The following is a 15,783-nucleotide window of genomic DNA, read 5'->3' on the forward strand; positions in this document are numbered from 1 at the left end:
ATCATAAATTATAACAATGTGTGTAATGCTTTATGAATGCATGTATTGTATGTTCATATTTATTATAGATGTGACCTTCAAAAAGTAATTAAATAATTAATTAAGATGAATAAAACTAATATTTTATGAATAAAACTAATAGTTGAGTGTGTGTGTGTGTGCTTGCATACAGGGTGTGTATGATGCGTTAGGCCAGTTAGTACTGGGGTAGTAGTGCCTGTAGTTAGTGCATGCTGCATGTTGCATACTGCATGTTGCTTCTGCTTGCTACTTTCTGCTTTCAGTTACTGCTGCCGGCTAACCCTCTACGTAGAGGTTGAAAAGAGGAGCTGAGTGCGTAAGCCTCCTCTGCCGGTACATAGCCTCTCCACCACCAAGACTCCTGCAGTGCCTCCGTGCGGCCACACATGGTAACTGGGTACCTCGCGGTCCCAGGCCAAACTGTAGGGGATCTCGGAGCAGCAGTGGGCCCCAGAGACAAGGTGTGCAGGCTCGCTGGCATGCGGACATGCCCTGGCACCTGTCAACCACTGCCCCAGCTATGGGTAAATAGCGGGCAGATGGGGCCCAGCCATGGTAGGCAACCTATCTAGGAGAAGGTCACTCCAAACAAAAACCACAGGTGCTGCTCACGCCTGGCTCCGCACCGTATACCATCTGAAGATGGCGGAGCAAGGGCGGATGAGGGCTTTAAGCCCAAATCGGCCAGAGTAAGGCTGTGAGGAGTTGCGCCCCACAGTCCTTAACTAGCATTGTAAAGCTTGAAAATGGAGACACAAGTCAATGAAAATCCTATACTTTCAGCGGCGGGAGTCCGCAGGAGCCATGCAGCAGATGGTGGTGCTGGTCCTCCCCTGGGAGGGCATTATAACGACTGGACCCCAAAACCTCTCCATCCGAGAGGAAGGGTTCAGTCTGACCACAGCCCACTGTCCAATGCACTCTTGCACTGTAGGAGACCATTTATTATGAGAACCTTCAACACAAGTACAGTGAGGGAGGAGGCAAGGCTGGACGAATTGGCGCACTGTGTTGAGTAAAGAGGATTGCAGATCCTGGGGGTCCAGGAGCACAGGAGAGTGCATGACGACCAGCCAACTGTCTACCACAGAGTGGGGGAGTGCTCGTTCATCACCACATCTGCATGGCGCAATGACGCCCAGGCTGCGACAGGCGGCGTGGGGATAATGATGAGCCCTCGAGTGTGAAAGGCTCTCCGTTCAGTATACCAGCACACCAACAGGATCCTTGTCACCAATTTCGAGGGGAACCAAGTAACAACTGTCATGAGTGTGTACTTTCCCACCAATGCAGCACCAATCGAGGAAGTGAAGACGTTCTATGACGACCTGAGAACAGCTATCCACCACATGCCGGCTCAGAACTTCCTGACAATCCTGGGGGACTCCAACATGAGATTCAGACCAGAAGATGCACCCTTCACATACCACAACAATACCAACCGCAATGGAGAACACCTAACCGCCATGCTCACGGAACACGAGCTTCTGGCCGCCAACACCATGTTCCGTAAGAAAATGGGCAAGAGATGGATGTTCCAGGACCGAGCTACTGGTTTACTACATCAGCTGGACTACATACTGGTGAGGAGGAAGTGGAGTACGTCCATCCTGAATGCAGAGGAGTACAGCACGTTCGACTCTGTGGGCTCTGATCACCGTGTGGTCTCTATGAGGGTGCACCTGAGTCTGAGGGTCCCCAAACACATTCCGAGGGCCCAGCCTGATTGGGAGGACTTCACAAGAAGCCCCGACCTCCAGGCCAGTTACACAGCAGAGGTGAGAGACCACTTACACCTGCTGGCTGAGGAGGATGAGCCTCATACAACATACGGGCGGTTTCTCACCGCAATCGAGGAGGCAACAAGGAGGTGGGTGCTGACAAAGGAAAGAAACAGAGCTTCCCCCAGATCCAAGCACCCGGAGGTCACAAGGGTGGAGGAGGCACATAGAAACTTAGAGAGCGAGGGGACCACAGAGAGCCAGAGATGTTGAACAAGGCTAAACAACAACTGTTCAGCACCTACAACAGGATCAAAGTGGAGGAACTGATGGAGAAAGTGTGTAAAGTAGAGGCTGTGTATGGTGAGCAGCAATACAAGGAGTCATGGAAGGTCATCAATGAGACAAGCGGATGCAAGAGGTCAAGGGAGGGACAACTCGCAAGCTGCAGTCCAGCGGAGAGAGTGACCTGCTGGTTTACGCACTTCCGGGATCTCCTCGGCACACCCCCGACAATGGCGGGAGATGAGGAAGAGATGCCTGCAGTCCTTGCAAATCTCAAAATTGATGATGGCCCCTTTACAACTACGGAGTTTGCCACAGTGAAGTCCACTCTGAAGCAGGGGAAAAGTGCTGGGCCAGACGGCCCAGAGGTCCTCAAGAACTGTGATCTCGACAACATCGTATTGGAGATCTGCAACCAGGCTCTGATAGAGAACATCAAGCCCGATACATGGTCCCTCTCCAACATCATCCAGGTGCCCAAGTCTGGAGATCTGTCTAAGCCAGACAACTATCATGGCATTAGCCTGAACTGTGTCATAGTGAAAATGTACAACCGCATGACACTAAACCGGATCTGGGAGGCCACCTGAGGGACAACCAGAACGGGTTTAGAAAAGGAAGGTCCACTGTATCCCAGATCCTGGCCCTAAGGAGAATCATCAAGGAGGTGAAAAAGAACAACCTCACAGTGGTCCTGTGCTTCATTGATTTCAAAAAAGCATTTGACTCAATACACAGAGGCATGATGATGAAAATCCTTAAGGCCTACGGAGTCCCCCCCAATCTACTCTGGGCAATAGAGGCCATGTACATGGGCACAAGAGCCAAAGCAGTCACCCCGGATGGTGAAAGCGAGGAGTTCGACATCCTGGCAGGGGTGCTGTAGGGAGACACCCTTGCCTCCTTCCTCGTCATCATAGTTCTGGACTACAAGCTAAGGAAAGCCATCAGTGGGTGGGAGCAGGAGCTTGGCTTCACAATTACACCTAAGAAGTCTAGAAGAAACCCTGCTGTTGTCCTGACAGACCTGGATTACGCAGACGACATCTGTCTGATGTCTGACTGCGTGGAGCAGGCACAGGAGCTCGTGAGTAGAGTGGAGGCGGAGTGTGCCAGGGTGGGCCTCAGGCTGAATGCCAAAAAGACGGAGGTTATCACCTACAACATCCCCCTGGACCACCCGCCTCTCAAGACAGCAGGGGGCAGTGCACTGGCAGAAGTCAGTGACTTCAAGTACCTGGGCTCCTGGTTTAATTCCTCTGAACAGGACCTTAAGGTGAGAAAGGCACTGGCATGGAGGGCCCTGAATGGCATGAACAGTGTGTGGAACTCCAAACTCCCCTAACACATCAAGCTGAGCTTCTTCCAGGAGACTGTTGAGTCTGTCCTCCTGTACGGCTGTGAGAGCTGGACTCTGAATCCCTCCATGCAGAAGTCCCTGGATGGGTGCTACACCAGAATGCTGTGTGCTGTGCTAAACATCAACCAGAGCCAGCATATCACCAACAAGCAGCTGTATGGAGGGCTACCAAAGCTCAGCGAGAAAGTGGCATCAAGGAGGATGAAGCTCGCTGGCCACTGCCATAGACATTGAGAGCTCCCAGCCAGTAGACCGGTGCTATGGGAGCCAACACATGGGCGGCGGGCACGAGGACATCCCACCCCAACATACATGGACATGCTGAGGAGAGATGCAGGAGTGGAGAGTTCTGGGGAACTGGCCAGATGTATGGAGGATTGAGACGACTGGAGACTCCGCTGTCAAGCTCATCTGAGGACGACTTAATGAATGATTAATTATGACGAAAGAAACAGCGGCATACGGCAGCCTGATGGGTCATTTCCTGCTCCCAACATTCTGTGCACTTTAGCTTTGATGGAGTTTTGTGGGCATCACTACATGCAAATGAGTTGTGTCAGGAACATGCTTTGTACTTTACAGCTTGCTGATCAACATGTGCACGAGTACTGAGAAAATCAGCATTTCTCAAACATTTATAAATCCAGCAGAATATTTTTGTTTGGTTTGGCTTATGAAAACTTTTTCACACAGTTGTACTAAAATGTTGATTATGTTGAGGCCCAATGTCACAAGCAACTTTATTTTAAAAAATCAGCCTGGAAAAGTACAATATTAAGAATAAGGTGTTCTTCAATTATATTATTAACAGAGGTTTAGAAATAATTTTGAATATTTCATTTTTGAATTGCATGTTTAAGCCATAAGAGAAATTGGGCCTTCAGGATCAAGCAGCAGCACAACACTTCAGAGGAAGCACCAAAAAAGGAGCTTCCATACCAGAAAAGGAAAGCCAGAAAGAGGAGAAACATGGTCAAATGGATAGAATCCTGGAGCTACAGTGGAGACTCCATCAGGTCAAGAGCATGAACCAAAAGTTCATTCTAGTGCGGGCTGTGGACCTACCAATTGAGAAAGTTTCCAGATCAACCCTAGGAGGCCCCCTTTAGTGCATTGTATAAGAATATTGTGGGAGCCTTGAGCTCCTTGGTACAAACTCTGTACTTCCTTTTGCAACCTTGATCTCATAGTACAAACTATGTACTTCCTATTGCAACCTTGAGCTCCTTGGTACGAACTATGTACTTCCTTTTGCAAACTTGATTTCCTTGGTACAAAGTATATACTTCCTTCTGCAACCTTGATCTCCCTGGTACAAACTATGTACATCCTTTTGCAACCTTGATTACCTTGGTACAAACTATGTACTTCCTTTTGCAAGCTTGATTACTTTGTTACAAACTATGTACTTCCTTTTGCAAGCTTGAGCTCCTTGGTACAAACTGTGTACTTCCTTTTGCAACCTTCATTTCCTTGGTACAAACACTATACTTTCTTTGCAACCTTGATCTCCTTGGTACAAAGTCTGTAATTCCTTTTGCAACCTTCAGCTCCTTGACACAAACCATGTACTTCCTTTTGCAAGCTTGATCTCCCTGGTACAAGCTATGTACTTCCTTTTGCAACCTTGATTTCCTTGGTACAAACTATGTACTTCCTTTTGTAACCTTGATCTCCTTGGTAAAGGAGGTAAAGGAGGGTGATTACATAAAAGGCAAAAATCCTGTGTCTGCATTAATTCTATTCACCAACCTCAAAGATCCCATTCTACAGGGCTGAAGCTAAGGGAAAAGTACCACTCTTCCTTATATTCTGTACTCAGTCTATTGTAGCTTGAACTTTGTTTATACAACTTCTCTTGCAACAAAGATACACGTATACTTCTATGTAGGATCAACACTGTAGGTACAACGTATCCTGACACACACCTCTGAGGCAGTGCAGACCACAACTGTGATTGATCCACTTCGTAGTATTGCATTTCCTCTTACACATTTTCAGCTGCTCAATGTGAGCTGAATGAAAATGGACCAAATTGAGGAGAGGTTTACTGTGGAATTCAGTAAATATGTACATTTGCCCAATGTCTTCTCTCTTTTCTGTGTTGCAGTTATTCCAGTAAAGGTAACTGTAATGATATATCGTGTGATGATAAATGGCGATACAAATTTATGACGATTCAAATCAATGAAATAAAAAATGAGTTATTAATGAATTATTATCAGGCTGCATAATCTCTTACTTTTTTGAGCTGTAATTACATTGTTTAGCCAGTAGAGGGTGAAATAACATAAAATAGTGGGAATACATGTGACTTCACCATAGGCAAAAGTAACACAGCTCTAATGCTGTGAAAACACACAAAAAAAGACACATCTAAAATGTGAAAGAGCTGTAATGTGATTGTACAAATAGATTTAACAAGAAATCAGAGCTCTCTTTTTACAGACTGCTGAAAGATAAAGAAAAGAGAAGCAAGTGGAAGGAGTACAAATGTTCATAAACATTTATTAAGAAAATGAATATTTGTTAACTTTTTCATTTTTAATAAAAAGAATATTTTAGTTAATAGACTACTATATTTTACTCCAAACTAAATCAAATGAAATGTTAATTTTTTTAAATTTAACAAATGGAACATTTAAGTGATAAAGAACAAGAAAATAAATGTTGTTTTTATTTTGGTAATAAAATTTTCTTTGTTTAATATATTTTTTAAAAATATAAATTGAATCATGAATTGGCCCAATCAATACCATGTTTTATCATGTTCAACATTTATTAGCTCCAACTCCAACATGATCACTCAGTTTCAGTTGCCATTGTTTGAAGTACATGAAAACCTCAACACCGTGGCACAGAAAGCCTATCGCTAACCAGCGTTTTTGTAATTGCAGAGCGATGCAGACACACCGGTGCACAAGTATAAATGCTCACAATAACATAAGCTCTATAAATCAACTATACATCAGCCAATAGGACTACTCACGCGCTGTCAGGGTTACCCATGCAGTAGTGATCTATGCCAGGATATGACATCATGGAGTCCACCAGATAACTGGAACTGGAGTTCTGGTTACTGTAGAGAGAAAAAAACCCATTCTGAACATTATCACTTTAACACAAAGCAAAGTGTGAGATGTCCTGGAGATTTAATACAAAGCAATAAACACCCATCAGAGTATCGGAGTCCTCACTCTGTGGTGTGCTGTTATAGGAAAATAATCAATGACAGTCTAGTGTGATGAAGCAAAGTTACTGTTACTACTCCTAAGTTGATTATTTCACAATTATTCACTCAAGGTAAAGTGAATATCAGTGAATAATAACCAAGAAAAAGTCGAGGTTAATATTCACCGATATTCACTGAGCCTGAGGTGGATAATTGTTTTAGTATAAATGCACAGGTGATTATTTAAAAAAATTCATATTAAAAGAATAATTTATTTCAATCTTCAAAAGCGGCATGCAAATGTAATAAAGTTGCGATGCAGACTTGTCACTTATCTACACCGAGTCACATAAAATACTTTGCTTTGAAACTGATAAAATAAATCACAAGTCCACCTTACCTTTGAATAGTTTTAGACCAAACTTTGTAGCATCTTTAGTGCTTTTAGGAACAGCATTTTATTTTATTATTTGTAATTCTTCCTCACTTACGGTGGCAAAGTGATTGTCCACCATTTGCTGAGTCGCTTGAGGTGATTATCGTGAAATAGTCCGAATTTCTTGACCAATCAGCATGCACGATTTTCTATAACCACCTCCATATTTATATTAATTTCCTCTAACAGCATGTCATAAAGTGTTTTATTCCTCTTACACCACAGTAACTTCCCAATGAACAATTATTTTATTTATCAAAGAAGGGCATATCATGTCACACTTTTTACCTATTTATCGTAACATTTAATGTTGTGGAAGGTCCAAAAAACAAGTTCTCACTTGCATTATAGCAGCTATAAACATTAGGCATGTTATGATAAATCACGATATAAATTTATGACGATCGAAATCGAGGAAACCGAGGAAGTAAAAAATGAATCATGATTATTATCAGTCTGCATAAGCTCTTCAAATTTCCTCACTGTAATCATGTTGTTTAGACAGCAGAGGGTGTGTATTACCACTAGTTTAATAATGTACAACAGCAAGCATACACGTGACTTCACCATAGGTGGAAGTAACACAGCTCTAATGCTGAGAAAACACAAAAAACAGATGTAAAATGATTAAGAGCTGTTGTGTGATTATGTACAAATAGATTTAACAAGAAATCAGAGCTCTCTGTTTACAGACTGCTGAAAGATAAAGAAAAGAGAAACAAATGGAGGGAGTACAAATATTCATAAAAGTTTATTAAGAAAAGGCCGATTTGTTACAAACTTTTTTATTTTTAATAAAAGGAATATTTTACATAATAGGCCATTATATTATACTCCAACCTTTACAAATGTGGGTAAATAATTATCATTAGTTATTAAGAAAATTAAACAAAAGGGTTTTTTTTATAATTTTCGTCTTTTTTTTAAAATACCGTAGGAAAATCGAATTGTGAACCCAATATCTTGAACTGAATCGAATCATGAATTGGGTGAACCTAATAAACATACAGGGTAACTCAGCAGCATCTCTTTTTTGTCTTTATTGAAGTAGTGAAACTAAAAATATCACTTGTCATGTAAACAAAAGAACAAATCACAGGTTCTAATACCGTACATTATAGTTAAGTTGTACAGCAGACATGCCACATAAATGCATTAAAAAACATGAGGAATCGTTGATATGGTGAGGAGATGTTTATTTAACATTTATGGAAGGAGTTTCCAGTGTCATTGCTTTGGAACAGTCCGAGGTAAAGCTGTAAAGTCTTCAAGTTTTCCCATATCTCAGGACAGAGTAGTTTGTTTCTTTGCGGTTTTCTGGAAACACTACGAGCTGCATTTTTATTTTTAGAGAAGCTGGTGAATGAGAGACTGTTTATAGCTGCGATCATGTAAGTGAGAACAAAAACTGCACGTCCTATTTATTACTTAATAGCATTTTTTTGGTGTGTACCTGAAGAAGGTGTACTGTTTCCCAAAGCTGTACATCGCAGGCGTCAGCTCCATCTCGGGGAAATGCTGCAGGTTGCTTTTGATGGAGCCGAGGCCCATGGCGGCAAGGACGAACAGCACCGGGAGCAGAACCTGAGAGATCAGACCCTTCCAGTTCCTTCTGGTGTGATGAAGACGTTTGAGGAGCATGGCCATCACCTGCTGAACCTTCAGTGCCAAACCGCTCACCTTGGAGTTCCCTGTGAGACCTGTGTGGTGCGACAAACACAATATGTACTGTTCTACCATTCAGGGTGTTCAAGGAAATAAACTGTGAATGATATATACTGCTATTTATATGATTTCCAGCAATTCCTGCGTACAGTATCTCACACCAGAGACAAGCTTAGGATCAGTGAGTAGATTTGCATATTTTCATTTTTACTGACCTCTTGAAAAATTTAAATTTTTAAAATAAAAATTTGGGGGGGGGTTGTGTGTGTGTGTTTTTTTTTTTTAAACATTCCTTAATTGTTTTCTTTACGTGTTGTTATGGTATGAAGGTAATATGATGTGAATTAGAAGCAGGAAACACTGACTAGTTTTCTCTCCGAAGTACATGCTGGAGTTCAGGTCGGAGTTCAGGTCGTCACTCAGGCAGTCTCGGGAAGCGCCTATGTCCAGCTCGGAGTTGGACACCGTATACGGGCGATCCTTCTCATGCGCCATACTATCTCTTGTTAAGTGCAGGAAAACCTGAAAAATCCACAGACATTAAGCTGAAATCCATGTATAGTATGTTATATATGTGTTTACTCTTAGGTACACACAGTATGTATGAGTATATCCCTTTGAGAGTGAGTGTGTGTGTGTGTGTGTGTGTGTGTGTGTGTGTGTGTGTGTGTGTGTGTGTGTGTGTGTGTGTGTGTGTCCCTCACCTCCTCCAGAGTGGTGTCTGACATGCCATAGCAGCCCAGCTGTAGCGCCTCCAGGTTGTGGTCCAGGCCACTGAGCAGCGAGCAGTAGGCAGGTGCACTGTGGGAGTTGTAGACAGGAAGATAGTAGACGATATCTCCCACTCCTCCATCCTTCAGCTGAGCCTCGGGCAGGTGAGAGTGGACGAACGCTTTCACTTTCTCAATGTCAAACCTGTCCTCTGAGTCAGGAGGCAGGACCTGATGATTTAGTGTTTAGTTAGGTGTTGCGCATGAAATATGTGAGTGTTTTTCTTGAATAAAAAGTGAACCTGGTGATGAAAAAATATCAGTTGTTATTTAGTGCATTGCTATCCAGGATAAGTTATTGTACTTGTGTTGAACTTCACTGTTATATATATATATATATATATATATATATATATATATATATATATATATATATACACACACACACAGTGGTGCTTGAAAGTTTGTGAACCCTTTAGAATTTTCTATATTTCTGCATAAATATGACCTAAAACATCATCAGATTTTCACACAAGTCCTAAAAGTAGATAAAAAGAACCCAGTTAAACAAATGAGAGAAATATATTATACTTGATCATTTATTTATTGAGGAAAATGATCCAATATTACATATTTGTGAGTGGCAAAAGTATGTGAACCTCTAGGATTAGCAGTTTATTTGAAGGTGAAATTAGAGTCAGGTGTTTTCAATCAATGGGATGACAATCAGGTGTGAGTGGGCACCCTGTTTTATTTAAAGAACAGGGATCAATCAAAGTCTGATCTTCACAACACATGTTTGTGGAAGTGTATCATGGCACGAACAAAGGAGATTTCTGAGGACCTCAGAAAAAGCGTTGTTGATGCTCATCAGGCTGGAAAAAGTTATAAAACTATCTCTAAAGAGTTTGGACTCCACCAATCCACAGTCAGACAGATTGTGTACAAATGGAGGAAATTCAAGACCATTGTTACCCTCCCCAGGAGTGGTCGACCAACAAAGATCACTCCAAGAGCAAGGAGTGTAATAGTCAGCGAGGTCACAAAGGACCCCAGGGTAATTTCTAAGCAACTGAAGGCCTCTCTCACACTGGCTAATGTTAATGTCCATTATTCCACAATCAGGAGAACACTGAACAACAATGGTGTGCATAGCAGGGTTGCAAGGAGAAAGCCACTGCTCTCCAAAAAGAACATTGCTGCTCGTCTGCAGTTTGCTAAAGATCACGTGGACAAGCCAGAAGGCTACAGGAAAAAAAAATTGTGGATGGATGAGACCAAAATAGAACTTTTTGGTTTAAATGAGAAGTGCTATGTTTGGAGAAAAGAAAATACGGCATTAGAACCTTATCCCATCTGTGAAACATGGTGGTGGTAGTATCATGGTTTGGGCCTGTTTTGCTGCATCTGGGCCAGGACGGCTTGCCATCATTGATGGAACAATGAATTCTGAATCATACCAGTGAATTCTAAAGGAAAATCTCAGGACATCTGTCCATGAACTGAATCTCAAGAGAAGGTGGGTCATGCAGCAAGACAATGACCCTAAGCACACAAGTCGTTCTACCAAAGAATGGTTAAAGAAGAACAAAGTTAATGTTTTGGAATGGCCAAGTCAAAGTCCTGACCTTAATCCAATGGAAATGTTGTGGAAGGACCTGAAGCGAGCAGTTCATGTGAGAAAACCCACCAACATCCCAGAGTTGAAGCTGTTCTGGATGGAGGAATGGGCTAAAATTCCTCCAAGCCGGTGTGCAGGACTGAACAACAGTTACTGCAAACATTTAGTTGCAGTTATTGCTGCACAAGGGGGTCACACCAGATACTGAAAGCAAAGGTTCACATACTTTTGCCACTCACAGATATGTAATATTGAATCATTTTCCTCAATAAATAAATGAGAAAGTATAATATTTTTGTCTCGTTTGTTTAACTGGGTTCTCTTTATCTACTTTGAGGACTTGTGTGAAAATCTGATGATGTTTTAGGTCATATTTATGCAGAAATATAGAAAATTCTAAAGGGTTCACAAACTTTCAAGCACCACTGTGTGTATATATATATATATATATATATATATATATATATATATATACATACACACACACACACACACACACACACACACACACATATATATATATATATATATATATATATATATATATATATATATATATATATATATATATATATAAAATTTAGTATATTTTTTTTTCATTGACATATCAGTGAAGCCTTTAAAAATAAATATACAGCACTGTTGTGATAATGGCCAGGTATATAAACCTCAGGTTTTAATACAATACAATTTAATTCATAAAGCAAACGATTGGATAGTTTGCCAAATCCAACCCAATCTGCAAAATCACTGAGTTGGCAACAATGCTATTTGATTTGATTCATAATGCTAATGATTCAACATGTGACAAAACCACAGAGCCTGCAGCAGTGTGATTCAAATTGATTTCTAATGCAAATGATTTACTATTTAGCAAAACCCCTGAATCTGCTACGATGCTATTTGATTTGAGTCTGAATGTGAACAAGTCAATGTTTGACAAAATCACAGAGGCTACAGCAATGTGATTCGAATTGATTCATAATGCAAATGATTCAATATTTGACAAAATCACTGAATATGCTACAATGTGATTCCATTCAATTCTTAAGGCAGTGATGGGATGTTTTACAATACCACTAAATCTGCTATAATATGATTCAATATGATTCAATTCATAATGCAAACAATTCAATATTTGGCAAAATCACTGAATCTGATACAATGCTATTTGATTTGATTCCTAATGCTAATGATTCAATGTTTGACAAAACCACCGAGTCTGCGGTAATGTGATTCAATTTGATTCATAATGCAAATGATTCAATATTTGACAAAATCACTGAATATGCTACAATGCTATTTGATTTGATTCCTAATGGTAATGATTCAATGTTTGACAAAACGACCGAGTCTGCGGTAATGTGATTCAATTTGATTCATAATGCAAATGATTCAATATTTGACAAAATCACTGAATATGCTACAGTGCTATTTGATTTGATTCCTAATACTAATGATTCACTGTTTGACAAAACCACTGAGTCTGCAGCGATGTGATTCAGTTTGATTCATAATGCAAATGATTCAGTATTTGACAAAATCATTGAATCTGCTACGATGCTATTTGATTCGATTCTTAAGGCAACAATTGGATATTTTACAATACCACTAAATCTGCTATAATATGATTCAATATGATTCAATTCATAATGCAAATGATTCAATATTTGACAATACCACTGAATCCGCAATAATACGATTCAATATGATTCAATTCATACAGGAATGATTCAGTGTTTGACAATATCATTGAATCTGATACAATGCGATTCAATTCAATTGATAAGGTAAGGATTTGATATTTTATGATCCAACTGAATCTTCTACAGTACAATATGAAACATTTTGATTTAATTCCTAAGGCGATGATTCAATATTTGGCAATACCAATACATTTAGTAGCCTCCAGTATGAATCCAATATGACTGTGGGGTTGGTCTGGTGTTAATTCATGAATGATGATGTCTTAGAGAAGGACTATTTTAAAGACTATTAGATTTTTTTCACACCAGTTGTTTATCCTTTTTCCAACTGCTGCTTTGATTCATTTAAATTGATTCATTAAACCAAATCATTAGCCTGTTACACCCTTAATAAAGGTGCTTACTGGTTTCAGATGGATGTGAACTTGCTCTGAGAGCACCGTAATGTTGATTCCTGTCAAGTGCATGCTTTTACACACTTTCTCCCAATGCTGTCTGTAATACTGTATATTTGAGTATCTTTCGGAGCTGTACAGCACAGTACCTTCTTAGTGAGAGTGAGCTTGTATCCACGGGCCAGCTTGTCCTTCAGGTAGAATGGAGATCCACAGCATTTCAGGCCTCCACGCTCCAGGAATGCGATGCGATCACTGAGGACCTCAGCTTCATCCAGGTGATGGGTGGACAGAATGATGGTACGATCTGAGCAGACACACACACACAGTGAAGGTAAAGTGAGATATCTTATTTCTTGTCTCAGAGGATGTAATTAACACTGAGCCATGGCAGATTTCTACATCTGCTAAGGGATTTTCCTTCTAGTCCTTTCCACATTAATTAAATCCTGAACTAGAAAAGCTCTCTACAGTGATAATGAGGATGATCTCACCGCTCTTATGCTGGAGGATGATGTCCCAGATGCTGCGGCGTGAGCAGGGGTCTACGCCAGTGGTGGGCTCGTCCAAGACCACCAGCCGAGAGCCACCAATGAAAGCGATGGAGATGGAGAGCTTCCTCTTCATGCCACCGGACAGCGTCCCCACCCGCTTGTGACGGTGAGGGTACATCCCTGTCTCTTCCAGAATCCTACAGTGATACAATATGTGTTCCTTATACGTTATACATGTTTTTAAGGCAAATCTGAGCCAGATTTGAAGGTTTACGTACTTGCGCACTTGTCGCTGCAGCTCCTGTTTGCTCCAGTGGGGGGCTTTGATGTGGCCGTACAGCAGCAGATGCTCCTCGGTGGTCAGGTGGTTGAAGTGAACATCATACTGCATGCACACACCCAGATTTTTACGCACGTCCTTTGTAAACGACTGCATGTCTTTCCCGTAAACCTCGATCATACCAGAGGAGGGAGCGAACAACCCAGTCAGGAGAGACCTGCAGCATTCAAGAGGTTTTGTTTAAAAATGATGATGCATTCCATCAGCAATATGTCACTCAGCTTGTTAAGCAATAACTGCTAACAGCAGAAAAAATACAAAATGGATGAAAGCTTGAGAGTTTATACAATGCCTTCCAAGCTAACTGTAAATGTTTCATTCATGCAATTTTTTTGTGCTGAAGTGAAGTTTTCAGTGTGAATACACAAATTTAGCTTTTCACTCCACAATCATGGAGATCAGCTCCCAGCTCTTACATCGTGGTGGTTTTCCCAGCTCCATTGTGCCCGAGGAGTGCAGTCACATGACCCTCGTAGAACGTCAGGTTCAGGTTTTCGATGGCTTTCCTGTTGCCGTAGGTCTTCGTCAGACCTCGCAGCGAAACGCCAACCAGCAGCTCTGGGAACTCCTCGTCACCGTGAGGGTGTAAATCACCCGTACCTGTGGAGAAAGAGAGAGAGAGAGAGAGAGCGTAATAAAGACTGTTGAGAATTCCACAGCACTGTGGTGGAAAACATTTTAGTTTTTGTTTATATAAATGTATAAAAATGGCTGTATGAAAGTGCTCATATTGGAGCAGTTCTCATTTTTTACATCTAGTTCCGCACACTTAACAGATAAAACCCTGATGATCTCTGTGTAATCACTGTGCAGCTGAACTGTATCCCTCATGCTAATTCCTGTATTATGTCTTAAACTTCAGCTTCCTGGTGTCCATCCTGTCCTTCATCCTGTCCTTCATCCTGTCCATACTATCTTTCATCCTGTCCATACTGTCCTTCATCCTGTCCATACTGTCCTTCATCCTGTCCATCCTGTCCTTCATTCTCTCCAATACTGTCCTTCATCATGTCCATACAGTCCTTCAAACAGCCCACCCTGTCCTTTGGCCTGTCCTTAATACTGTCCTTCATATTGTCCATCCTACCTTCATCCTGTCCATATTGTCCTTCATACTGTCCATACTATCCTTCATTCTGTCCATACTGTCCTTCATCCTGTCCATCATACTGTACAGCCTGTCCTTCATCCTGTCCATACTATCCTTCATCCTGTCCATACTATCCTTCATCCTGTCCTTCATCCTTTCCATACTTTCATTCATACAGTCCATACTGTCCTTTGGCCTGTCCTTCATATTGTCCATTTGTCCTTCATCCTTCCAATACTGTCTTTCATACTGCCCATCCTGTACTTCATCCTGTTCATACTATCCTTCATCCTGTCCATACTGTCCTTCATCCTGTCCATCCTGTCCTTCATCCTCTCCAATATTGTCCTTCATCATGTCCATACTGTCCTTCAAACAGCCCATACTGCCCATTGGCCTGTCCTTAATACTGTCCTTCATACTGTCCATCCTACCTTCATCCTGTCCATACTATCCTTCATTCTATCCATACTGTCCTTCATCCTGTCCATACTGTCCTTCATACAGTCCATACTGTCCTTTGGCCTGTCCTTCATACTGTCCATCATACTGTACATCCTGTCCTTTATCCTGTCCATACTATCCTAATTAATTGTAATTTATTGTAATTTAATTTATTTCTATAGCGCAAAATAACATACAAATGATCTATTGCGCTTTACAAGCTAAAATTTCCAAAATTATATGATAAAACAAAAAATACTAAAATTGCAACTTATATAATAAAAATCTTATTTATATATTTATAATTAAGATAGCTTGACTAT

At 41.2% G+C, this 15,783-nt stretch overlaps 1 protein-coding gene across 1 annotated transcript in view; it reads right to left on the bottom strand.

Annotated features, from left to right (window-relative positions):
* The window catches only part of abca12 (ATP-binding cassette, sub-family A (ABC1), member 12), a 253,058-nt gene that overhangs the window by 67,762 nt on the left and 169,513 nt on the right, over positions 1-15,783 (bottom strand). The window contains exons 45-52 of the mRNA XM_060929010.1: positions 14,343-14,526; positions 13,865-14,083; positions 13,587-13,783; positions 13,242-13,399; positions 9,365-9,601; positions 9,026-9,182; positions 8,449-8,695; positions 6,377-6,466 (exon numbers count right to left, since the gene is read on the bottom strand). Coding sequence (XP_060784993.1) covers positions 6,377-6,466; positions 8,449-8,695; positions 9,026-9,182; positions 9,365-9,601; positions 13,242-13,399; positions 13,587-13,783; positions 13,865-14,083; positions 14,343-14,526 — 1,489 coding nt within the window. The remainder of the gene's footprint in view (positions 1-6,376; positions 6,467-8,448; positions 8,696-9,025; positions 9,183-9,364; positions 9,602-13,241; positions 13,400-13,586; positions 13,784-13,864; positions 14,084-14,342; positions 14,527-15,783) is intronic.

This window comes from Neoarius graeffei, chromosome 9 (assembly GCF_027579695.1).
Source record: "Neoarius graeffei isolate fNeoGra1 chromosome 9, fNeoGra1.pri, whole genome shotgun sequence".
Lineage (NCBI taxonomy): Eukaryota > Metazoa > Chordata > Actinopteri > Siluriformes > Ariidae > Neoarius > Neoarius graeffei.